We start from the raw sequence: 27,132 nt of genomic DNA, 5'->3' as shown, positions 1-27,132 counted from the left end.
ACCAGGCTGGTCTCGAACTCACAGAGATCCGCCTGCCTCTGCCTCCCGAGTGCTGGGATTAAAGGCGTGCGCCACCACCACCCTGCCTAGAACTCAGCTCTATTAAAGGAAGTTTTTGTGTAGGTCTTGCATGAACCAAACTTTGGAGATACAGGAAATGAATTTTTATTTGTAAGTGGGTTGAGACAAAACTCTTGACAACATTTTACCTTTAACTGCCTGCTTGAAATATGAAGTACTTTATGGTATGAAATAGCCAAACAAAACCTTGCAGTGGGAATAGGAAGTTGGAATCTGCGCTGAAAGACGATTAGGCTTTTGAGACTGGAAAGGAAATGTGGGGATGTGTAGAATCCCTCCTATAAGCTCTACGTGTCTGGTTCCTTTAGTTACAGTACTGCTGTAGAGGGCAAGCCCAGACAGGAATCAGTAACTCTTAGCCCAAAGCCCAGCTCCAGCCCTCACTGTAGCTGCCCATCCCTACCATGTCTCACTATCAGTAGAATGAATGCAGAACTCCTGGCAGGAGCCACACTTTGCTTGGTGTCCCTCATAGATCTCCACCTGCCATGATGTATAAACCCAGTTTTAGTGTCTTCAGAGATGATATAGAAGCTTTGGTACAGCAAGTCAGATCACCCCACTGAGTAAATGGAATGATGCAGTGATCGACTCTGATGATGATCGAAATAGAAACTCATGGTCTCTGAACATTCAAGTGTAAAAATGCTAGCCCACTAGGAACTGAGAGCACTTACAAAGGTTCACAGTAGTAAATGGTAGGTATTTTAAATGTGACCCAATAGTGGCATTTTGGTTTAGATTTATTTATGGTGTATGTAAGTTATACTTACATGGTTATAAACACAGAAGAAGCAATATCATAGCTATTTTATTTAAGGTCAGTTTAGTTGAACATCTAATAAAATGCCACCTTTTTAAAGAATTATGTAAAGAAGATCATTTTTTAAAAAATTTTATTGAAGGTTTAAAATGGGGCAGGAGGCATTGTTTTGCTGAGACTTCTGCCATTGTACATCTTTGTGCAAGGGTTTGTTCAGGTTCTCTCCTCGTCCTCCCATCAATGCTTGTACATAACTTGCACATGCACAAATTTAGCCTTTTATTTTGCACTTTGGATTGTCTCAAGTGATTTCTCAGCAGAGAATTTCCATCTTGCTGGTCAATGACAAAAAGTACTGTGATTTTTACTCATGGGTGTGGTTGACTGTGCCATGAGAATCTGCTGTTGTATGTCAAATCTTTAAAAATAATTTTCCTTTCTTCCCATCTGGTCTCCTCTCAGGTACTCTCCATGTTTAGAGAGTGAGAATGGCTGGATATGAGCAGCATTGATAAAGTGGTTTAACTGGTAGATTTAGACTTTTGAGTGTTCCATTAACAGTACCAGTAAATCATGGAAGTTATCCTGATTATTTTCTCATATACTGTAGTGGATTTGTTTTGGAGTTTTCTATCTTGCCCATTTATTTCAGAATTTTAGAACAAGTGAACCAAACTTTTAGTCCCTGATCAGAACAAGCAGCTGTTTGTGGACCTTTCATTCTTTCTGCTTTTAAATAAGAGCTCTAGAAAGCAGTCTCTTGGCCTCATTTGACTTTTTCCTTCACTTCTTACCTCACTCTGCCCCTTCTGAGTGAACTTATGGGCTTTTTGAATCCCCTTGCTCCAGCCCTACTTTCTCCTGGTGTTAGAAATTAGGTACTGGCTGAAAAGAAAGAGCCAGGTGATGCTTTGAGGCAGGCATGGTGCCAACAGGAAGAATGACCTTAACTCATGGGACAGGTTCTTATGCTTCAGTTAGTTTGTATCTGTTTTGGGGAATTGAGGAATGCACTAGAGTCTGTCTTTTGGGGCCTTATAACATTCCTAGTTGTGTGGTACACAGTCATAGGAAAGACACAGGAATCTTTGATATAGGAATACTAATGAAATGACATAAAAATCTTTTTATACTTTATACTGCAAATATAAAGGGCAATGTTTTATTTCATGTAGCACATTTTTGATAAATACTATAAAATAATATTGATAAATCATTTTGAAAATATCAAAACATTGAATAAGAAAGTGGCTAAGAGACATACTACATGAGAGAAACAGTGCTGGAAATGGGTGGGAAATAACCTGGAGGGCTCTTCCTGATCTGGGCTGGTGCTTCTCATCTACACTGTGTGCCATGAGGAGCCATGAGCTGTGCCCTCAGCTCGAATTGCTCTCCTCTTCACTTGCTCTTAACTACTTACAAACTAAGTAGTGTTATTGAGTGTTAATGTGAATGAGTTATGCAGAAATACTCAATTGTGTCATAAATGCCAGCAGTTATGCTAAGAATAGGTTAAGATGTAGTGGGTCTGATAAGGCTAAAGAACTTGGTGGCTGTGGCTTCTCTTCTTCCAAGGTAAGACCGTGTGGAATTCTAAAGATATTTCTTCCAGTTGATAAATGTAGCCTGTGCTTCATACAAGAGCTATATTTTTTATAAATGAAATAAGAGAATATTGTTACAATTGCATTTGTATACCCCTTATCAGCTTAAGAAATCAAAGAAATCACTAGCTAGATAACCATCCTTGTTGTGTCTTTAAGGCTGTTGTAACTAAGTGGAGCCCGTTTCCTCCATCTGTGTTTTTTTTTTTTTTTTTTTTTTTTTGCTGTTATGTTCATTTCTTTTATATTTACTCCCATTATTGAGATACACATACTCACCAATTCATGCCATTTTAAATGTTTTCTGTTACTTTCTGTGCTGCCTGCCATTTTCCTTCTGACCTGTGAGTGTTCATCACTTTTATTCTTTTTCCTCTGTTCTACTGATAACTCTTGAAATGCTAACATGCATCTTTTGATTTTCGGAGTTCAGTATTGAAATCAGTGCCTACAGTCATCTGAACAACAAAGGGCTCTAATTTATAAATTTAAAGTTTAAGTCATTCTCTAGAAATCATGCGTGTGGTTACATTTTTGGTTATTTTTTTTAATTGATGATTTACTTCCATGCTTTTAATTACCCACATTAGCCTTTGTTGCTGTTGCACGTAACTTTGATGCTAACGTAATGTTTTTAGTGACTGCTCTGGCTGTAAGCTCTTCAATTAAACCAGCTTTCTTACCTCCTTTTCTTTTTAGATTTTCAAAAGAAACAACCAGACGATGATTCTGCCCCAAGTACAAGTAACAGCCAATCAGATTTGTTTTCTGAAGAGACCACCAGTGACAACAGCAATACCTCTATAGCCACACCAACTCTTAGCCCCAGCCAGCAGTCGCTTCCGACAGAACTGAATGTAACTTCACCGAGTAAAGAGGAATGTAAGTCCCTAGCCATAAGAGTCATAGACTAGCCCAGGAATTTACATGAGTCCTTAACCTCAGGTGCTGCGTATTTAGTGCTCAGCTAGTTATAATGCTAGAACTATTTCTTTGGGGGCACAGCAGTAACTCATAATATTTGTTCAAATTTAGAAAGATAACACAACAGCAGTTTTTGCCTCTCATGCTTTGTGTTAAGGTTATAGTTTAGTTTTCAAATGTAATGAATGTTTAGAAATGTGGTAGTTCAGGCTATCCATTCTACCAATTTGTGGAAGGTTAGCACAAGCCACGCAGATTAACTTGGCCCCAGTGGCAGCATAGCCATTTAACATCAAAATGTCTACAGGTTGCAGGACTAGACCGCAGGCTTCCCCGTGACCCTTGGTAACAACATGGGTCATGGACGTCAGCGTAGACCCCGGTTTCAGTTGGACCAGGGATCCAGACATGGCCCTAGGTAGCAGCTAAGGCCCAGAAATTACCCTGGACCTGGGTGGCAAGCTGACTGCCTACATCAACCAACCTATTGGTCACCGCCTTCACTTATCTTTTTCTTAGCTCAACACATGAAATGTACTGCCTGCTTCTCGCCTCCATTTCTTGTGGTGCCAGGTGGGCCCGTGGATACCTTCAGCCGGCCCAGACATAAGGACCCAGGCTGGCTCTTGTGGTCTTTCACCCACCTGAGTTGCATGGTACCAGGTGGTGGTGTGCATGCGTTTAGCCAGCCCGAACTGTGAGGACCTCCACAGGTTTTTTTTTTTTTAAGGAGATAAAATATGATTTGAAATGTTTTCTTTTCTGTTTCTCTCTGCTCATTTCACTGTAATGATTACGCATACTGGTTACATACAGCATGGTATCTCAGCACCTGCCCATAGTATTGCTGAATGCATACAGGAATGTTTGGCACAGCCATCATTTCAGATACTGGTTTGTGCTGAGCATGTACAGAATTCTCTCTGCTCAGTCTTCTTGAAATAAATATTTATTGTCAACCATCACTATCCAGTTGTGACATAGTATATTAGAAGGCATCTCTACGATGCAGCTATCCTCCGTACCCACCAACCATACTTGTCTACCCCTATGTTCTGCATCTGATAAGCACTGTTCCTTACTTATCAGCCCATTTTTTTCTTTTTAAATTAGATAGTATCCACATTCATTTAAGTGGGAAGGAGTGGTGCTTGTATGTGTTTTCACTTAATATTCTGCATGTGACAGGACTTCCTTCGTGTTTTCAATGGGTAAGCATTTTCCATTATGTGTATGTACCACATTAGTCATTCATTTGTGTAGGGATGGACACCCAAGTTGATTACTTCTTGGCTTTTGTTAATAGTGCTGCAGGAACCGTGAAGGTGCAGGTTACTCTTAAGCAGAGTGAGTTTTTTTTTGAATGTATACCATGATGGTGTTGTCAATATCCATAGTGGGCAGTAATTCACATTTTATCAGCAGAGTGTGAAAGTTCCTCCTTCTCGAATACTCATCAATATTCACTCTTCTTCTTGTCTGTTTGGTAACAGTGCTTTAATCAGAAGGGCAGTGGTGTTTTATTGTGGTTTAGTTGGCATTTTTCTGCTGTTTGGTAGTTCTCATTTTTTTCCACAATTGTTGATTTCCCATTTTCTTTTGAGAAGTTTTGTTTTGCTTGTTTGGGGTTGAGTTCCTTATCTTCTGGGTTTTAACTAAAGGATACTTTGCAAACATTTCCTTCCACTAGTAGGTTATCTCTGAATTGTGCCTATTGCTCCCTTTGCAGTTAAAAGCTTTTTGGTTTGACATCTTCCTGTTGGTTACTTCATGATTTCCCAGCCTTGTGTCTTAGCTGTTACTTTCTCATGTTTCTCTATGTAAAAACTTACCTGTGCTAAGTAGGAAGTTCAGCCCTATTGTACTGAGTGTCAGCTTCCCAAGCAACATCTATTGATACTCCTTTCTCCACTAGTGTAGTGGGAAGTTTCTGCTCCACACACTATTAATATGTAATATGTAATATGTAATAATATTAATATGTAATATTAATTACAGCTGCTCAGGCAATAGCTCAGGCTTTTTACTAGCTAGCTCTTACACTTTAAATTAACCCATATTTCTTACCTACCCTATTGCTCATGGCTTGTTACCTCATTTTCTACACATTCTGTGTCCTGTTTCCTCTTTGTCTGCTGGCATCTCCTCTGACTCTGTCCTCTTTCTTCTCATTGTCCTTAATTTTGCTGTCCCGCCTATACTTTGCCAGTTCGAGTGACAAGTCTTTACAGTATACAAAAGGATTATTCCACAGCACACTAGGTATTTATTATTTCTGCCTTATTGCAAGTTATCTGGCTGTAGGTGGCATCTCTGAGTTCTTTATTCTGTCCTGTTGGTCTGTGCCTGTATCATGCTATGCTGGAAGTGGTTTTTGGAATGTGCGATGCCTCTGTGTGTTCTTTTTGCTTACAGTTGCTTTGACTTTTGTGAATACTTTGTGAATTATATAAGAATTTTCTGGTTTTATTTTCTATTTCAATGAAGAAAATAGATGCTGTTAGTATTTTGGTAGAGATTGTGTGGACTCTGCATATTGCTTTGGCTAGTGTGGCCATTTGAACGTTTTGCTTCTAGCACATGTATATGGGCTATCTTTCTTTGCGAGGAGGTGCCTTTTCTTTCTCTTCGTTTTCTTTGTGTGCTTGAGTTTCTCTCATTGGTGTTTTATATTTTTCATGGGAGAGATCATGCACATACATGCTTAAGTTTATTTCTAGATTTTATATTGTTTTGTAGGTTTTGTGAATGGGTTGCTTTCTTTCCCAGCAAATTTCTTACTGATAGGGAAACACTACTTTTCTTTTTTAAAACTGAACTTGTACCTTGAACATGTATTGAATTTATCAGTTCTAATTGTTTTGGGTGAAATTTTGAGGACTTTCTACCTATGAGGTCATGTCATTTATAGACGGTTACTTTTACTTCCTCCTTTCTGGTTTGGATGGTCTGTCTTTTTCTTGTGTAATTGTTGTGGCTAGGGCTTACAGTTCCATAGAGAGATGGTAACAGAGAGCCTCCCATCTGTCTTCAGATCCTGGGGAAGTGGATTTGACGTTTCCCCATTGGTTATGTTGTTTGATGTGTGTTTGGCACACATGACCTTAATTGTGTTGTGATGTAATCTTTCTATATGCCTAATTAATCAGAGCTTTTATTACAGAAATTGTTGATTTTGTTGTTTTCAGAGTCTCTTTCTCTAACCCAGCAGGCCTGAAGGCACTTCTCCCTCAGTGAACCACCGTGCCTCATTAGGTTGTTGAATTTTATTAACTGTCTTTTCCTTGTCTACTTTCCATCTTTGTGCTGGTGTGATGCACACACTCATTGACTTGTACATCTTGAACCATCTGTACCTAGGGGCTGGGTCTTGGTCATGGTTTATAACAATTCTGATGTGCTGTGGGTTGGGGTTCCTAGTACTCTGACGGTTTGTGGGTTGTGTTTATTGGAAATAGTAGTCAGTAACTGTATTTTGTATGTGTGTTCTTGTCTGGTTTTGGTGTTGAGGTAATGTGATCTCATATAAGAGTTTGAGAGAATTCCTTCCCCTTTTAGGTTTGTGGAGTGAGTTAAAAATGTTTGACATTATGTTCTTTAGAAGTTTGGTAAAACTTAGCTAGTGATGCTGTCTAGTTCTTTTTTGTTACCAAGTTTTGCTGGCTCAGTGTTGGTTAATTTAAATTTTCTATTTCCCATGATTTAATCTAGAATTTTATCCATTTTATTTTTTCCAGATTGAGCGAGTAGTTATTGGTAATAGTCCCTAGTAATCCTTTGTATCTCTAGGTCATCATTTGTGGTAAAATCTCCTTTTATTGTCTCTGATTTTATTTGACTCTAATTTTCCCCTTATTTTTAATATTGTTGATTTTACTTTTTTACTCCCCTCCCCCATCTTAATTTTGTTTGTTTCTGCTTTGGTTCCTTCTCTCCTTAATAATTTTCTGATTGGTTTGTTGATTTTCTAGCTCCTAAAGTTATCTTGTAAGGTTTTTTTTGTGTTTGTTTGAATCATGTTTTCTACGGTTTGAGTTTTGGTTTTTGCTTTGTTTTGCTTTGCTGTGTAACAGGGTCTCCTTGTGTTGCTGTGCTGCCTAATCTTGTATCAGCTTGACACAAGCTAGAGTCATCTGAAAGGAGGGAACTTCAATTGCGATAATGCTTCTATGAGTTCCAGCTGTAAGGCCTTTTCGTAATTAGTGATTGATGTGGGTGATTCCAGTCCTTTGTGGGTAGGACCATCCCTTGACAGGTGGTTCTGGGTTCAATAAGAAAGCCGTCAGGAGCAAACCAGTACTCCTTTATGGCCATAGTTGCATCAGCCCTTGTTTCCAAGTTGCTGCCCTGCTTGAGTTCCTGTTCTGACTTCTACAATAATGAACTACAATGTAGAAGTCTTAGCTAAATAAACCTCTTGCTCCTCAGCTTGTTTAGGTCATGGCATTTTGTTAGCAGTAGTAACCATAAGTAAGACATGTTGCCCAGGCTGGTCTCAACGCCTTGAGTTTTCCTTTAATATATGCCATTAATTCCCAAAATGATGGTATAAGAACGTTATTGAGTTGTGCCTAAATTGTTTTGGTTGAGCAGGATGCACTTTGCTTCCCTGGAAACTGGTTTCTGGTGATGCCTTAGCTAGTCAGAGATTTACAAATGATGTTTGCTGTTTTCAGGTCTCACCTGTGAGCTTGGACTTGTCTCATACTTTGAAATCTTCCTGCCTCTACCTCCTGAGTGTGAGAACTGTAGAGGTCAATCATCATCTGTAGGTTGTAATGCCTGTTACTTTATAGCCTGTCGTTGATTCTTGCGACGCCTGATCTGCTCTCTGCACAGTGGATGTCACTGCCACCAAGTAGATAAGCTTTTATTTGATTTTCCAATTAAATTTCTAGTAAACTCTAAAGGGAGCCAGTTTGCCTATTTTCAGTGTGGCTTCTGTAGGAGGCCAGATATTGGACAGAACAGGCTAACAGCTTTCAGCAAAGTGTTTGGGAAATATTACCTATTAAAAATATTTTATGACTTCCTGCTGGGTTGGTTTTAAGTGAAATATGGAGGAACGATTTATTTACAGTTCTCTCTCTGTGTGCCTTTCTTTTCCCTTTTCTCTAATGAAGCTCGAAGCATCAAGTCGTTTATCAGAGGTAATTATACAACAGATGGGGCTTTTCTGATATATAATAGTCTCAAAGTGGAAGATTCTCTCCTGCAATAAAGAATGCCCAAACTTTAAATGTCTCTTGATTTTAATTTAAAGGGTCTTTTCTGTAGTATTATTTATTAATCCTAGGCTGGTTCTACAAAGCATGCTGCTTTCATTAGGGCCTTGTTCTGAGAAGACTGATACTTTGCAGCACAGTTTGGGAATGTCCATTATGTGCTTTATTGAATCAAATAGCTATCATTGAGGATTTATTGTGGATGATCTTTAAATTGAAGCTTCTCAGGATGCAAGACTTGAGTGTTTGCTTATACAGACTATTTCTGCTCTACCATGTTCAAGTACTTACAGTGTCATTTAACCTTTAACTTGTCAAAATACGAGCCCAATTAAAGCAAACTTATCATTTCCAAGTTCCTCACCTGCTGCTCTTTCTCAGCTTCAATTGCTACCTTCAAGTAGTCGCATGAAGTATGACAGCATTTTCAAATTCTGGCTTAAAAGAAATGACTAATTTGCCTGTCCATGATCTTTGCTGATTTAGCTCCCTCCACCTTGCTCATGTGCTCATATATTGTGGATAATAAGTCTTTGTTAAATATAAAAATGGAAAGTTTAGAAATGAACACTTCTCAAATTGTATATTTTGTGTTGACCCACATTCTCCTTTGCCTACTTGACCATGCTGTATGTACTGCTGCCTGCAGACACCATAGTCCCAGTCATCGGGTTGGCTGCTGTGGTTTTCAGTGCTTATGCCAGAGTAGCCCTCAGTGAATTTAGTAATAGCCTCATAACCCCAGTACCAGTTATATAGACAATTCCTTTTTAACCCTAAGTTTTCTTTTTTTTAATTGTTCTTATTGAGCTATATATTTTTTCTCTGCTCCCCTCCCTCCTCCCTTTCTGCCCTCCCTTGTCTTTTTCTATTTCCCATGTAGATTAGATCCATTTATTCTTAGGGTCCTCTTTGTTGTCTAGGTTCTCTGTGATTGTGGATTGTAGGCTGGTTTTTCTTTGCTTTATGTCTAAAAGCCACTTATGTGTGAGTACATATGATATTTATCTTTCTAAGTCCGGGTTACCTCATTCAATATGATGATTTCTAGATCCATCCATTTGTCTGCAAATTTCAAGATAGCATTATTTTTTCTACTGTGTAGTACTCCATTGTGTAAATGTACCATGCTTTCCTTATCCATTCTTCAGTTGAGGGCATTTAGGTTGTTCCCAGGTTCTGGCTTTAACAAATAATGGTCCTATGAACATTGTTGAGCATATGTCTTTGTGGTACTATTGAACATCCTTTGGGTATATACCCAAAGGTGGTATTGCTGGGTAGGTTGTTTCCTCATTTTCTGAGAAATCGTCATACTGATTTCAAGATAGGTTTTCTATGTAGTTTTGGAGCCTGTCCTGGAACTAGCTCTTGTAGACCAGACTGGCCTTGAACTTACAGAGATCCTCCTGCCTTTGTCTCCTGAGTGCTGGAATTAAAAGCGGGTGCCACCACCACCTGGCCTAATTTTGTTAATTTGGGTAGTCTCTCTCTGCCTTTTGGTTAGTTTGGATAAAGGTTTGTCTATTTTGTTGATTTTTCTCAAAGAACCAACTCTTGGTCTCATTGATTCTTCGTATTATTTTCTTTGTTTCCATTTTGTTGATTTCAGCTCTCAATTTATTTCCTGCCTTCTAGTCCTCCTGGGTGAGTTTACATCTTTTTGTTCTAGAGTTTTCAGGTGTTCTGTAAACTCAATAGTGTGGGATTTTCCCTGCTTGTTTATATAGGTATTTAGTGCTATGAACTTTACTTTTAACACTGCTTTCATTGTGTACCATAAATTTGGATATGCTGTGTGGTCATTTTCGTTGAATTTTAGGAAGTCTTTAATTTCTTCCTTGATACATTGGTGATGCAGGTGAGCATTGTTTAATTTCCATGACCTGTCCAGTGGTGAGAGTGGAGTGTTGAAGTCTCCCGCTCTTCGTGTGTGGGCTGTAATGTGTGATTTAAGTTTTAGTAATGTTTCTTTCACATATGAGGGTGCCCTTGTATTTGGGGCATAGATGTTCAGTAGTGAGACTTCCTCTTAATTGATTTTCCCTGTGACTAATGTGACCCATTCCAAGTATGCTCTCTTGGGCCCAGCTCAAAATCATTTCGTTTACTCTTGACTGTTTCCATTAAGGAACCCCTGGACTACTTATCTGTGACACTTGCGGGCAAATTGTCTTTATTGTTACCTTTTAGACTTGAATATATCTCTGTGTACAGTTCAGATCTCAGGTTCCAAACAAGGAGAGCCTCTGTTTTTTACTGTGCTCCTCGTACATGTCCGTGCAGTGCTCAGTTGATTCTTACTTTAAATATATAGAGGAGTTTCATTGTTAATTTTAGTATTTTTTTAGAATTGATTTATATGGCTGGATGAATATGGTGGTGGTACACTTTAATCTAGCCCTTGGGAGGTAGAAGTAGGTGGAGGTGAGCTCCAGGATAGCCAGGGCTACACAGGGAAACACTGTCTCAAGACAAAAAAAAAAAAAAAAAAAAAAAAAAAAAAAAAAAAAAAAGGAAAAACTACTTTGTTTTGATTCATTAAGAGGTCTCATTGCTTGAATTTAAAGTAGCTACTGTTTATTATTAATATATTCAATGTTTAATGGTAGAATTCAGTAATCTCAAGACATAAAACTTTGAAGTTTGTGTGTCTCACTGTGACAGTTCATCTCAGAGTAATTGTGTCTGTGCCTGTCTCACCATGTGTGGATAGCATCTGCCTCTTGTCAGGGTACTTTCTGTTCATCTTCTGAATTTCCTCCTTTAGATTCCTCTTTGCAAGAGAGAAGACTAGCAAACTTTTAATACTTACTATTTAGAGTCTCTAAGGCTTGAAACCTAAAAGGTTTGTTTCTGAAGTCTTCCCCGATGGCTGTAAGGCTGTCTAGTTACTGCCGATCAGATGCAGTTTTGAATTTTCTTGCCACTGATTAGGGCTTTGCAAATACAAAAGCTCAGAAGATTCTCTTAATAGATGAAATTCTCTGCCCTTGTCTAAAGGTAAAGGCCACAGTGAACAAGTACGTCATGCCACACCAGTTTAGCCTTTGCTGCTGTTTTGTTTTGTGTAGGTACAAGAAATGCATGACGTTGATGACTTAAAACTAAATCCAAGCTTTACTTATGGCAAAACATTTGCCTGAAAAGTCATGAGATGCCTCTACTTGGATATGCTGAAGTAATTATTTTAACTTTGTAGAAATGCATTGTATGTTTATGCAGTTCTTTGAAAACTCAGGGCTGCCAGCACAAAAAACAAACATGTGACTTGATATTTCATACTCATTTCTTCCATTGCTTTATAAGCCATTTCATGTTCCAATCCTTCACTAGGATTTTCAGTAAGGATTTTTAAAATTTCAAAATACCAGTAGAACCTTTGACTACATAATTCAAATTGTGACATTCCTAGTAACTTCTGGCAGTGCAGACTGTGTGTATTCAGTGTCGTTCTTAACAATTTGGCTTCCTAGTGCAGTGTGCTTTGGAGGGACTACTTCATGGCGTAGCACCTGTGTCTGGATAGATATCTTGTTTCATTCTTCCTGATGCTTCTGATGAAGAATGCACACAAATTACATCCTTTTCTGAGGTGGGCACAGAAGCTTTTTGCCATTACCAGTGTAGACAAGATTCTTGAGGATTGTCTTACTACCTTCATTTTTATTTTATTTATTTTTATGTTATGTGGTTGACTGAATGTGTGCATATGTACCATCTGCATGAAGGGTCCATGAAGGTTGGAAGAAGGCATCAGATCTTGCTAGTACTGGAGTTAGCAGACAGTTGTTATTAGCCACCATGTGAGTGTTGGGAACCAAACCCAGGACCTCTGCAAGAGCAACAAGTACTATTAACCTCTGAGCAATTTTGTTTATCTTGTTAGATTTTTGTTTTTTAAAGAAAAAAGAAAAAATCTCTCAATATCAAGTGTCTGTATCAGTGTTATGAAAATCATGCTTGAGCCAGTGGTAGAAATGCAAATTTTCATTTCTCAGTTAGGCCTTAGGTAAGCCTCAGTAGTCAGAATCAAGGCCTAAATTAGATGATGACAATCCCTGATTTAATAACCATATTAGATGTGCTTTGTCTTGAGCAACAAAAGCAGTGTCTAAAATTAGAAATGACTTTTTAAAAAAACTTTTCCTAAAGGGACTCTGATTTTGATCCCCAAAATTTTTAGATAGTAAAAAAAAATAAATCTCTTATTTACACTGCAAGCATGGATTAATCTCTGCCAACAGTAACATCAGAGAGGGTTAGCTTGAGAGGAGTGTGGGAGAATTGGAAAAAAATCTATCAACCTTAAGGGTTCACTGTTGTGTACTGTGTCAGAAGTTCTAAACCGAGGTCCTTCAGGATCTCTGAAGCCATTCTCACTCCTTACCAGCATGAGAGTGTGTTCTTGCAGCAGATGTGCTGTAGGTACAGGGGCAAAACTCCAATGCCGCCTTTTAAGCTTGGGACTCTTTAAGTTTTTAAAATAGTTGTGTTTCATAAAAGAATCTTTGTGTATTCAAGTATAACTTTTTGTTAATTTAAATGAAATATTAATGTTTTGTGTTTTTAAATTTTATATAGGTATCAATCAATATGGTATATGTAAACCAAAGTTCTTTGTGATCCTCAATAATTTTAAATATAAAAAGATTACTTGAGGACTGAAAGTTCAGGAGGTGCCTTGTTAGATTAACATGTAAATGTGGTAAAAATCAACTGTTTTAGTCAGCATGACAGTTCTTCCACATATTCTGTGGTTTTTGGCTTGGATTGTTTTCATCTGGTGTAGAACTGTTTCTGGACACTTGGTGTTCTCGATGGCTTGGACCACTTCTGCCGGAGAGGCTCTTGGCCTCAGTGTTGTTGCAGGTCCTTCCGCAGCCCCTTTAGTGCCCATGGAAGCATCCCTGAGTCTTGGCGGTGGGAAGCACTCCTAACTTAGCTTTGCTATTGGCGCTGCTTCCTGGGAAGGTGTTGTGGGAAGATTTTATTTCTAGTGAACATAGTGGTGACTGCACACAGATCTCACAGTGTTTGCAGAGACGCCCAAGACTATAGTTATGAGGAAGGTGGGATGCGATAGTCATCAGTAACATACCAATAGCAAGGCCTGGCCCACTTTGAAAATCTTCTTATACTATTCATATCTAAATTAGGGATTTATGAGTGGTCATACAGCAAGTTAGGATTAGGATTTCTGACAGATCAGCACTTAAGTTCTGTAACATTTCTTATGAATGGTTCATTTTAGAAGTTTGATTTGGAGATATGTGAGGGCCATCGTCTGTGCTGGTTTTCTGTAAACTTAGAATCACATCCATTATATCTGTATGTGTACTTGCTTTTAATCAGTAGACCTTTTCAGACCCAGTTATGTAGATAGATTAGGCATTAGGCATGTCCGTTCTGGTTATACTAACTCATGAATTGCAGGTGGAAGGTGATTGTGGAAAGGGGGTGGGGGTCTTTTCTGAAAAGGTAACTGGTTCTTCTACAGCCTAGTCTGTCCCCGGTTGTTATTACTCTCTGTCCTTTGCCATTTTAAAATCACATCCATGTTAAAGGCATTCACAGAGGGACTATTTTATTACTCAAGAAGTAGGTTGGGTATTTTTCTATGTTTTTATTTTTAACATGACCACACCAAGATAAAAGTTTGTTTCCATTGCTCAGAAGCCCTACTTCTTTGAAAAGCTTCACCAGCAAGCAATTTCCAAATCTCCAGAGAGAAGACAGAATTATTACTGTTGGATCTGTCTGAGGTCACCTTTAGGATGGTGAGCCTGAAAAAGTGAGCTGCTACAAAGTAAACAGTGTGTGGATTATGATGGAGTGAAATTGGCCAGCTGGTTAGAAATGGATGATACATTTCTAATAAGTCCACAGTGCCTTTCATTGGGAATTAATTAGATGCTGTTATGTAAATGTCATGTTAATTAAGCAAGAAAATTGAAGCGTTGTAAATCTGCTCGAGGAGTGGCTATTTTTGTGTATTAATGTTTTGCAGTTTCCTTGGAAGGCTAATAGTAGAATATTTGACCATGGAGTTTCTGGCACTTCTAGCTGACTGACTCCTTGACAGTCTGTTTTTTAATGATGCTTTAGCACGTGGTTTAACTACAGGCCATGAAGGTTTGTGGGAGCAGAACAAAATATAATCAGTCATGGCAGGTGTTTTAACAAAACCTTTTAGAGTAGATTGTTCTCCACTTGAAGATAAAGGAGAAATAGTATTTTCTATATTTGTTTTGCTTTGGGTTTTGAATTCTGGAGAGCATGTTGGTCCAAGTGTAGCTGTCCTCCATGCCAGTGCGTTTTCCTCAGGTCACAGTAGCCTGGTCACCTGTGGAATTAATTGACTGCACTGTGAGGTCTCTTGGGCATGGCTTTTTGATATATGTTCAACAGCTATAGGAGACTGAAAAAAATTAAGAATTCTGTTTCTTCACTGTGAAATGAAATGTGAATGTTGACAGTTAACGGCATAACTTTATATAGTCCTGATTGTCTATAGATTACAGCAGAGGTTCTCAACCTGTGGGTCACGACCCCTTTTCACAGCAGTCAGAAAAACCATTGGAAAACACAGATGTTTATGTTATTCACAACAGTGGAAAATCACAAGTTAGGAAGTAGCAAGAAAAATAATTTTAGGGTTTGGGGGTCCCCACAGCACGAGGAATTAACATTACAGGGTCACAGAGTCAGGAAGACTGAGAGTCACGGGGCTGCAGTGAAGTGAGTGTGCAGATTTGCTGCAGCTTCTCTCTCACAGAGCCGAGATGGCAGTTTCTCCAGAAAAATCCACAAATTCTGTTGGGTTTGCTATAAAAAAGTTTTGTTTTTTTTGTTTTTTGTTTTTGTTTTTGGTTGGGAGTGCAGCTGAGGAATAGCACTTCATAGTGTTCTTGACATTTCACATGTGGCCAGCATTACATACGACACCTTTAATACCATCACAGACACAAACCCTAGAAGAAAAGAATATGTAGACTTCCCGGTTACAAACTACACACTCCTCCAAGCATTATTCACTTGTAAATTACAAAGTAAGTTGAGAAAGGAGTCCTGAATAGAACGTCAAATACAATGTGATAGTCTGTTATTACACCCCTCTAGATAATGCAGGATCTTGGAAAAATTAGGTGTTCACTTAAACAAAGGAAGTAAAAAAGCACACATGACGATTGGCTGAAAGGCAAGTCAGGTTGCTTTTGTGAGACAGGTTCTTGCTATGTGTAGCCAGCCTAGGATGATCTCCAATTTGAGATACTCCTTTCCCAGCTTCCCAAGTGCTCAGACTGTGGGCATGTGCTGCTATTTAAGCTCAGGAATCATTTGCTTCCCTGAGAGCCTGTCTTAGGGTTTCTATTGCTGACATGAGACACCATGACCAAAAGCAAGTTGGGGAGGAAAGGGTTTATGTGGCGTACACTTTCACTTATTAGCTCATCACTGAAGGAAGCCAGAACAGGAACTCAAGCAGGGCAGGAACCTGGAGGCAGGAGCTGATGCAGAAACCATGGAGGGGCACTGCTTACTGGCTTGTTTGCCCTGGCTTGCTCAGCCTGCTTTCTTAGAGCACCCAAGATCGCCAGCTCAGGGATGGCCCCACCCACCATGGGCAGGGCCCTCAATCACTAATTAAGAAAATGCCTTACACCTGCATCTTAAGGAGACATTTTTCTCAATTGAAGCTCCTTTCAGGTAACCAATTTTTTTGTTTCAAGTTGGTGTAAAACCAGCCTGCACAGAGCCAAACATAGCAAACAAGAAATTTTGTGATTTTTTTTTAAACATAGAAACAGTCAAAAGTTGTCTTTCTGAAGTTGCCATAATACAGGTTGCAGATGTGACACACAGTTGATGGCAGTGATGCCAGCTTGTCCATGGTGATCACTCGGTGAGCTCCTGGTTTTCCAGAGAGCAGCATGCTGAGTTTCTGAGAACAGTGGTGCTCTGTGCCTGGCACTAAACTTCCTGCTATAGTTGTCAAAGGATCCTCTGAGCTGCTCAGCTGGCCACACTGGTCTCCACTAGAATCTGGGCTCCCTGTCTTGAAATTGTTAGCACTAAATATCAGTGCCTTTTTGGCGTCACCAATTGTCTTGTGCCTCTTTGGTATACAAGATCATGACTTACATTTTCTCTGCTTAGGAATGTATTTAGTTTCTGTTTCCTGTCCTCACCCATGTAACCCAGTCACGCTTTGGCTTCTTCACCTCACTCTGTTAACTAACTAGTCTGTCTTGCTTCTTATTTAAAGTAAAGATGGCCAAGAAGGGAGCAGAGCTCCCAGTGTGCTGTAGGTACATGTTCAGAGCTATAGGTACATGGGGTGGCTCCCTCAGACACGAGATAGTCCTGAAAGGAATGCTGGTCCTGTTTTTGGTGAGGTGGACAACTTCATTTTGTCCATTGCCAGTAGTTCAGTTCTTAGTACTATTCGTGTACTGGAACCATAGGGGACACATTTTCTAGAATATTATTTTGAGATTTGTTTATGCTGTGGGACGTTTGTTTTAATGATGCCAAGATGTGTTGCATTCTTTTTTGTTGCATTTGTTTAACTTTGTGAAACTGCTACTTTGCCTGTCTAAAACACCTGATTGATCTAATAAAGAGCCAAAGGACCAATAGCGAGGCAGAAGAAAAGATAGGCTGGACTGGTGGACAGAGAGAAAAAATAGGAGAAATCTGGGAAGAGGAGGAGGAAGGAGCAAGAGGAAAGGAGGACGTAAGGGGCCAGCCACACAGCGGACCACGGAGTAAGAGGGAAAGTAAGATATATAGATGTAAGAAAGGGCAAAAGATAGATGGGATAATTTAAGATAAGACAAGCTGGCAAAACCAAAACAAGCTAAGGCCAGGCATTCATAAGTAAAAATAAGCTTCCGTGTGTTTTTATTTGGTAGCCAGGTGGCGGGCCCCCAAAGAGTAAAGAATAAAAAACAAACAGCAACAGACAAATGCCATATTTTTCTTGTTGTTGACAGAAACCCTTCCCATAATTGCCTACATTTGTTTTAACTGTTGATTTATAATTAATTTTTAAGAGTAGATAGTCTCCTCTCTAGTGACTAGCCCTTTTTATTTTTTCCTTCAAGAGTCTGTGATTTGGATAATACACTATTAATATAAGATGCATGTATGGTACTCACTGGCTTTTGATCTGTGTTTTAAAGTGTTTCATAGGTTACTGTCTGCCAGACCAAACTTAATTCCAAGTTCTCCATTTATAATATTGCCCAATTATCAAAGCTGGGATACATTATCATTGCCAGTTACTGTTGCTGTCAGTTTTTCTTGGCTCAGCTGTGGTTCTGTTTGTATGTCAGTGTAATGGAGTGAACACATTGAATTAAGGCTGCTAGCTTAACAAGCCTCTGGAGAACACTTGTATGGTGATGCATGCTGAGTTGTGCTTTGTAGCTAGAAAATTATTTGCATTTTTTTGCCAAAGCCCACAGAAATTTATTGACGAGTAATTTTTTTTTTTTTAAAGATAAACTCTTAACCTTCAGGCAAGGTAAAATTTCCTTGATTCATTAATTACCTGGACATTTTCAGGAATGGAGTGTAAATTTATGAATTCCAAATATTTATTTGCTTTGATTCCATGCTTTCTCCCTTCTCATACTTTTTATGGATGGGTTGTTAATGTCTTTTAAGAAACCTTTTTGGTATACACTCTTACTGACTGTTCTCCACAGCTCACTGTGTTTTCAGAACCCTTGATTCTGGCCAGATACTGAACTAGGAATTAAAGAAAATCCATCATATATTGTAACTTACTGAACTGCTAATATTTATGGTGTGTCCAGTTTGCTTAGAAAAACGTGTAAGTCTTCTGCTTACCTTGGCGTGATCAATCAAGAGTTTATATTGAATTCTCAGGAGCCCTATTTTAAAAAATAATTTTATGTGTATGAGTGTTTTGCCTGTATGTGTATAACTATAAGCACTACGTAAGTGCCTAGTGACTGCAAAGGCCAGAATTTGACTGACTGTCAGTCAATCCTGGGTCTTATGAAAGAGCAGTAAATGCTGTCAACCAGAGTCACCTCGCCAGTCCCAGTGTCTCAGAAGATGTTCTAATATTTTTGTCCAATGGTCATATAATTCATTCTAGCACAGCCTGAACATCTGTTTTAACGTATGTTTCTAATACTAAGATTAAAGACCGCATCAAAAACAACTTGAGGAGGAATGGGTCATCTTATAGCTTAAGGCCCTTATCATACAGGTATGTTAGGATTGGAACTCAAGGCAGGTACTGATGCTGAGGCCATGAAGGAGTACTGCTTACTGGATCGCTCATGGATTAGTCAACTTGCTTCCTTACACCTTGTAGGACCAGCTGGCTAGTGGTAGTACCACCCACAATATGGGCTTGAACCCTTCCACATCAATCAACCATCAGTCACAGGCTTGCCCACTGGCCGTTAGGTTGAAAACATTTTACTCAATTGAGGTTTCTTCTTCCTAAATGATTCTAGGTTGTGTAAAATTGACATAAAAATAGCTAAAATGCCGCCCCTAATTTAAACACCTAATCGGACACTTGGGAGACGAGACACAAGAGAAAATTTCATACTTGATCTCATGTCCTGTGTACAGTTAGCTCAGGTTATGTGTACAAAGTCTAGGTGAAGTATAATGGAATATGATTTTCTGTCTTGGGAACTTATATTCTCAAGATAACTTTATGTTGAAATATTCCAGAATACAGTAAAAACATCCAATCCAAAACAGTTCTGATCTTAGTTTGTATAAAGTATTCTCAACCTGTGTTCCATTCTTTGCTGTCCCTTTATAGTATACCTCCATTAAAGTGTTATAAAGCCATTTACTTCCCTATTTAATCCACCAGCATTATTAACTGCCCAGTGCCCACACAGTCTTTACCCAACAGAGGAGAGTGACAGATGACAAGAATTTTGATGAAAGAGAAGGTGCTGAGACACAATAGAAAGCATCACAGTTTATTGAAGCCTTCTTACTGAGATGGTCCATGAACCCTTAGGCTATTGTCAGCTTTACTGTTGCTTTTTATTGTGAAAGAAATGGAAGTGGCAAGTGTCATCTTCAAGAAAAGCCTATTGTGTTCCAGAATAGGAATGTTGTTGTTAAGAACAACAGCAAAATACATGGAATCAGGAGCCACAGTATTTTGGGGAGTTTGGAAAAGTTTGGAGAATTTGGAACTGTCTGGCTTCTGTATGGCTTGGCTCACTGCCTCTGCCCTTTGCTTATTTTCAAGTCTCAGTTGCTCTTCTAAGTGTCTCAGATTTTAGTATATATAAGCTTTCCCTGGAGAAAGGTAGCCTCTGTTTGGAATAAATGCTCAGTTGGGATACCCTGCCCTCTGTGAGATCTTTTGAATTTTTCTAATTTCTCTTGCCCCGTTTTTATTCTTGCATTTTCCAGGTGTTGTTGGCTAGTGATGAATGTTCTTCCTCTTGATTGCATGTGACATTCATTATGTGTTTAATGCTTTGGCACTTGATTCTTCTCCATCCAGCTATTTATTGCAGCTGTGTATCGTTCTTCTGTACAATAGTAAGATTGCAGACTCTGTGGGAATAACCTGTGTGGTGTACCATGGGTATTTGTCAAACGCTTTTGGAAGTTAGCAGCACACTTCTTGGTTCTTTTTTCGTTAAACATGTTCCTTCTATGACTTATATAAGGGTTGTTGCCATTATGGCCTTGGACTAGGAAAGCATGGGTTAATGGTGGGCTTCTTAGGTTGGATCTCCAAGTCCCTTTCCCCATGACTTGCGTTATTTCCAGCTACAGGTCTCAGGGCTCTTTCATCTTTTTTTTTTTTCCAGTGAGTAATGTCAGTGATATAAAGTCTTGTCATAGATTATATAAAACTGTGCCAACTGATTTCCTTTGCGGAAACAGTCACCTAAAGAACGTTTTTAGAATAATATAACTTTCGCCCGTGCGTTCTGCTCTTTTGTGGTCACTAATACTGCTTTCTCGGGGCAAGTTGAGAGTTATTGGCATCCATATTGTACAGCAGCTTTCTGTTTTCAAAGGTGAGACATAGTCATTGATAAGGGGAGTCAGTATCAACTTCATATTATTATTTGATCATCCTTATCCTGCAGAATGGAAATGCTGCTTTTCAAGCTGCCTTCTACTAACTAAACTCTTCACACTCTATGTATCAGATCTCTGAACCCACCATGATCCCATGGAGACACACTCATCCGTGCCACTTAGTAAAAACTGAATATCCTTTCTTGATCAGCAGTATTTTCTCTGTATACTGAAACATCCTTATTTCTTCTGATAAGCCCTTTGTTATTCCTTCTTTTAAGAAGGAATGCCCTTCTTTAGGCCGGTTTTACAGTAAATTCAAAGTACAATGACCACTGAGATTATAAAAGGATACATATGCCTACCTGGTTGCTTTGTGGAAGAACTCATTTCTCCAAAATTTGGGTAATTTCTTCTTTCCTGGATCTGAATTCTAATTAAATTTTCATTATTTAACTTCTGAACATTATGTGAGACTTAAGAATGTTTTATGAAGTCAGGCGGTGATGGCACACGCCTTTAATCCCAGCACTCAGGAGGCAGAGGCAGGCGGATCTCTGTGAGTTCGAGCAGCCTGGTCTACAAGAGCTAGTTCCAGCACAGGCTCCAAAGCTACAGAGAAACCTTGTCTTGAAACCACCCTCCCCAAAGAGTGTTTTATGAAAAGTGTATCACAATGTAGAAAGACTGGGACTCTGTGGACTCCATGGACTCCATTGCTAAGCTAAAATACAAGCTCTTTCCTTTCAAGAAATCTGTGCACGGTTATCACTTTGCTGCCACTCCTAGCGTATCTGCAGGTTGATACGCTTCTCTTTCTTATTTGTGGTGGCAGCTATGGGCTTGTGGAAAATACCTGACTGATGTGCCTTTTGTTTGTTTGTGTTTTGTTTCTAGGTGGGCCATGCACAGACACAGCTCATGTCTCATTAATCACACCAACCAAAAGATCCTGTGGTGCAGGTATGTACACCAACCTTACCTGAATTCTTCCCAGAAATTAGCCTCTGATTCTAACTTGGTATGCATACTCCAGGGGAGTTTTTAATTTTTTTTATCAATGGAAAATGATATATTTTGTACTTGGGATTGTATAAAGTTTGAGTAGAAGTGAGAATGATGTTCATTGGAGTCATATTGGCTGAATAGTGCTGGCAGCTAGTTTCAAATAAGTAGGCATCAAAATTTACCAATTTGCTAATATTACAAAGTTGATAAGACAAAAAACAGGTATGAAATACAGAGTATTGTCCATTTGTCTATGACCTGAATCTTCTAATGTTTAAGTAATGATGAAAGCATAAAGAAGCATTTATAGAGCAGTAAGTACCAGCTTGTTTGTTGCCGTGTGTTAGTAATTTGTGGAAATTTCTTGTTGATGTTAAAGCTGTGGGGCTCTACTGAAACCAATCTTCGTGAATGGATGGTGCCCCAAACATTTTTGCGTCTGTGACGTTTTTATTAAATATGAAGTCATGAATCTTGTAGCCCTTTAAAGGGTTGTTCAAATGTCCACTGTTCCCTTAGCCTATAGCTTAATTTATTTTAAACGGTGTGCCTTTCTAGTACTGCTAATTGCTGTTTAAGGTATTTCAAGGTTTGTATTCATATTATATTGTTTTCTAAAGGTCACAGTCGAGATGATCTTCATAACTCAATTCAGTCTTTTTAAACTCTCAAACAGAAAAATAAAAACTGTTTCACATGCAGCTTTTAAGCTTTCGCTCCTGTAAATATGGACGGTTGCTGTGGATGTTTATGCAGACCGTCTTTGTGCAGACTCAGAGTAACATCCAGTGCTGAACTCTTAGAGAATTTGATTTTACTTTTTCTTTGAAATGGCCAGCTTTGAGATAGGTGTACGTGACAGTCCTGGCCTGCTGTCATTACTGTGTGCACAGTGGGCTAGCTCTATGAGATAGAGTGCATTTCTCTGCATGATTGAGGTACAGACCAGTGGCCCTAAAGTTAGGTCGATTGTCCTCATTGGCCAGTGGGAGGTTGGAGACCACTTCTGCAAGATGGTTCTCAAACCTTTTTCACAGATGAAAATGATGGTGGGTACTCAGGACACTGTGGATTTCCTGAGAAAGACTGCTAAAGAGCAGTGTGGACAGGACCTGAATTCCGTCCTGCAGATGCTAAAACCTTTTGTATTACATTGCATCATCATATTACTATGTACCACATTTTTATTATATGCTCCACCCACCCCAAGCTTAAATAGAAAAAGTATGTCATTGATTTAAGTGTGAAGAAACCAAACACATATTTGGTTACAGTGTTTAGTAATGTAGTTTTAAAATGCAGTTTCTAAAACCAAATTAGGTTTTAAATCTTTTTTCCTCCCCCTCAAGACAGATTTTCTGTGTATACCTGGCCATCCTGGAACTTGATCTATAGATCAGGCTGGTCTTGAATTCAGAGAACCACCTGCCTCTGCCTCTTAAGTAGTGGGACTGAAGATGTGCGCCACTACCGCCTGGCTTTTTTAGCCATTTATATAGTGTGGTTTTTGTTTTGTTTTCTTTCTTTTAAAAGTAAGTTAACATTTCAAATTGTTTATCTATAAAGTGGGATAAGACTATCTCACAGGTTCAGTGTAAGAAGAACATTATACATAGATCATATAGTAGATGTTGAATAGCTCATCATTTTATTTTTTAATAACTACAGTAATTTTTAATGTTTTCAAAATACCTGATAGAAATAAATTGGGGAAAGAAAGATTTATATTGGCTCCTAGTTTCAGAAAGATTTCAATCCATTATAGCAAGGAAGCCATGATGTTTGAGATAGAGTCTATTCACATAGTGCATGCCATGCGTGAGGCTGAGACTGGCTGGAACCAGATGTGGACAGGGCCTTCAGAGGCCTTCTACTTGTAGCTGGTTTCCTTATCCCATGTTCTAAAAACATTGCTACAACTTTCAGATAGTAAAAGCATTGGAAACTGTTGAAAGCATGAGCCTATGGGGACATTTCAGAGTGCAACCTTAGCATTTTGTTTCGAGTCTCTAAAGACAAATAACCAACCTATAATTTAAAATGTATTTAGACCAGCTTCAAAAATCCCCATCCTCTTAGCAGTCTCAATACAATTCAGAACTCCAAAGTTTCATCTGAGATGGAAAGCAAACTTGTAACTCTAGGCACCTATAAAATACATGTTTTCCACTTCATTGTCTATGTGAGCAGACCACATATTCTTTCTAAAGGGAGATAGGTGGATATAGCAAGTAAAGGGTGGGTTGGTCCAAAGCAAGGCCAAAAACCAGCTGAGAAAAAAACAAACCTGCAAGCTCTATGTCTGCCGTTCAGAGTTATGGTGGCATCTTCTGAACTCCAGTAGACTTGGGCTACTTTGCTATTTGCAATCCTTTGTAGCCTCTTTCTTAAACAAGCTCCTCTCAGCGATTCTAGCTTTGCTTAATGACATCTCATACTCCTGGCTTCTCCAACACCCCAGCATCTCTGCTTTACTTGAAGCCTTACCTCTGTATCTTCACACAACCCACTCAGGAGTTCCTGCTGTACTTTGAGGTCAGTGGTGGTGGTGGTGGTGGTGGTAGGGGACGAGGAGGTGGTGGTGGGGGAAGAAGAGGAGGTGGAGGAGGAGGTGGTAGTGCTGGTTGTAGTGGTAGTAGTGGTTTTTCTTTAAACCTTGGGCAAGCTCACAGAACTCTCTAACTCTTGAATTCTGTGTGCCTATAAAAGCACAAAACCAAAAATGAACAAACAAAAACAGCAACAAAAATCACCAGGTTCTCCCTCTTACCACAACTGGTAGTCACTGTGCCTGGGTGGCTGAACCCTACATGGCCCTTTTCCAGAGGTGCCTGGAGGTTCAGTCTCAGACACTGAGATTTTAATGGAAGTCTCTAAGGAGTTTGAAGTTTATCATTTGTAGGGTTTCTCTGTGTAGCCCTGGCTATCTGGAACTTGCTTTGTAGACCATGCTGGCCTCGAACTTACAGAGATCCACCTGCCTCTGGTTTCCGAGTGTTGGGATTAAAGGCATGTGCCACCACCACCCCTCTTTTGAGTTTTTTACAGTGGAAACTCGGATGGGTTGAGCCTTGCTCTCAAGAGACCTCCTCTGTTATCCCATTGAAGATTGTGAGGTTCCCCCGCTTCCCCTCCTTACTTTGTCTTTCCCTCCCTCCTTCCTCCCTTCCTTCCTCCTTCCTCTCTTTGTTTTTCTGAGATAGGATTTGTCTGTATAGTCTTGGCTGACTTGGAACTGTGTAGACCAGGCTGGCCTTGAACTCCAAGACCCATCTGCCTCTGCCTCCTAGTGTTGGGATCAAAGGTCTGAGCCACCACCAGCTGGCTGATGGTGTTAATATCAGCCACAGTTTAGTTTGTCCCCAGTTCTAAACATTGTTGTGCTCTTTTTTTACCTTGTTTAATTAAGTTAGTGGTTTCTGAAGAAGGGGACAGGTATAGAGTGTGAATAAGGACACAGTTGAAGTTTGTGAATCAGGACATGGGTGTGTAGACTGTGAACCAGGTTGCATGTAATATAGTTCATGAAACAGGAGGAACACTAGTAAAAGACTATCTTAGCCATTTAAAATTCCTGTTTTGTAAACCCCCCACACGTACATACATATAGCTTTTAAGTCAGGTATGTCTGAACACTTTAGATAAGAATATGCAATGAAAAAAGTTTTTTTGTTTATTTTTTATTTACTGATTATTTTTTGAGGTCTAAAGGTAAGCTTTAGACCTATTGTCGTTTGGCTTAGTAAAGACATGAGTGGTTAAGCAGGGTGTCTCAGTTTGTATAAGGGGGAAGTGGAGCGGTGAGACCAGCCTCTGGGGACAGGAGCAGGAGAAGAGAAGAGAGAGGCAGAGAGAGGGAGAAGGGGGAGAGACAGGCAGTGAAGCAGAGGTAGAGAAAGGAACAGACAGAGAGAGAGAGAGATGATAGGAGGCGGGCAGGGCTCTTTTAAAAGGGAACATAGTGAATGCGCTCTTAGTGGCTACAACTGAGGACATAGCCTGTCGGAATCCCAAAGGCAGGCCAGTACAGATGTCTGAATACTAACACCATCCCCTACAATTGAAGTTAGAGAGGATGGTGAGCCACTATGTGAGTGCTGGGAACGAAACCTAGGTCCTCTGCAAGAGCAGCAAGAGCTCTTAACTGCTGAGCCACCTCCCCAGCCTCCCACACAGAATTTTTAATAACCAAATTCACTATAACCTTTGTTTAAAGGTAAAATAAGCAGCATCGTGATAATTTTGGTATTTAATCAGAAAAAATAAGTGAAAAGTTGTGTTGGTATCCCTATTCTACACCCCTCTTCACTCTTTGTTGAACACTGAAGGGTTTGTCCGCAAAGGGCTGAAAAGTGCTCTGTGTGTGCTGGATTGCCTTGGCTAGAGAACATCATGCCTACAGATGACTGCAGAGCCCATATTACTTCAGAGATCTCAGAGTGTTTTACACATACTACTTTATTAATTCTCAGAACCTTCCTGCCAAGATTAAATATGCTGTAAAGGAGAGTCTGCTTCCTTGGCAACCAGTCACTAGAAGAGGTCCTTTTGTTCTTCATCCTCTCTAATCCTTACATGATGCCAAAATCATGAGCATGGTGATTGGAGCTGTGGTTAGCATCCTTACACAGAATTATTTCTATGTAGAGATTCATGAGTTCTTATTTTTGTGGTTAAGGTGCTTTGTGGGAAAAGTGGGAAGTTTGGCTTTTCCTTTCCTTTTTCTTTCCCTCCCTCCCTCCCTCCCTCCTTCCCTCCTTCCCTCCCCTCCTCCCCTCCCTCCCTCCCCTCCCTCTCTCTCAGTTTTTGAGACAGGGTTTCTTTGTAGCTTTGGAGCCTGTCCTGGAACTCTTTCTGTAGACCAGGCTGGCCTCCAACTCATAGAGATCCACTTGTCTCTGCCTCTCCAGTGCTGGGATTAAAGGCATGCACCACCACTGCCCAGCTAGGCTTTCTTGTTTAAAGATTTATTTGCAGTTATAGCAAAAGAAAAGTTCTTATTTCTGGGGTATGACATTCATGAACCTCAAAGTTGAAATTGAAGAGGACAATGTCTTGGCTTTTTATCACTGTGATAAAGTCCATGACCTAAAGTAACTTAGGGAGAAAAGAGGATTTATTTCTCTTACAACTTTCTGGGCACACTCTGCCACTGAAGAGTCAGGGCAGGAATGCAGCTGAGGAAGTGGAGGAGTAAGTAGTGCTCTTCACTGGTTTGTTCCCTTGGGTCACTCAGCCTGCTTTCTTATTCATCTAGGACCACCTGCCTAAAGGCAGTGTCTCCTCTGGTGAACTGGACCTGCCTATGTCAATCATTAGTCAAGAAAATGCCCTACAGACAATATGAATGGGAGCATTTTCTCAATTGAAGTTCTTCCCAGATAACTCTTAACTTGAGTCAAGTTTAAAAGCAAACAAACAAACAAACAAAAAAAACCAAAATAGTAAAAAATTTAGACTGGGCCGA

At 39.6% G+C, this 27,132-nt stretch overlaps 1 protein-coding gene across 3 annotated transcripts in view; it reads left to right on the top strand.

The window, feature by feature from the left end:
- Window positions 1–27,132, top strand: part of Zfand3 (zinc finger AN1-type containing 3) — a 203,823-nt gene that overhangs the window by 136,565 nt on the left and 40,126 nt on the right. For 2 of the 3 annotated variants that reach the window (XM_038341746.2, XM_038341747.2), the window contains 2 exons: window positions 3,151–3,333; window positions 21,555–21,620. In XM_038341746.2, coding sequence (XP_038197674.1) covers window positions 3,151–3,333; window positions 21,555–21,620 — 249 coding nt within the window. The remainder of the gene's footprint in view (window positions 1–3,150; window positions 3,334–21,554; window positions 21,621–27,132) is intronic. The other variant, XM_038341748.2, reaches the window with a different exon arrangement.

The sequence above is a fragment of the Arvicola amphibius genome, chromosome 9 (assembly GCF_903992535.2).
Source record: "Arvicola amphibius chromosome 9, mArvAmp1.2, whole genome shotgun sequence".
NCBI classification, from domain to species: Eukaryota; Metazoa; Chordata; class Mammalia; order Rodentia; family Cricetidae; genus Arvicola; species Arvicola amphibius.
Note: the sequence above shows the minus strand (reverse complement) of the source record. Positions and strands in the feature narration are given on the sequence as shown.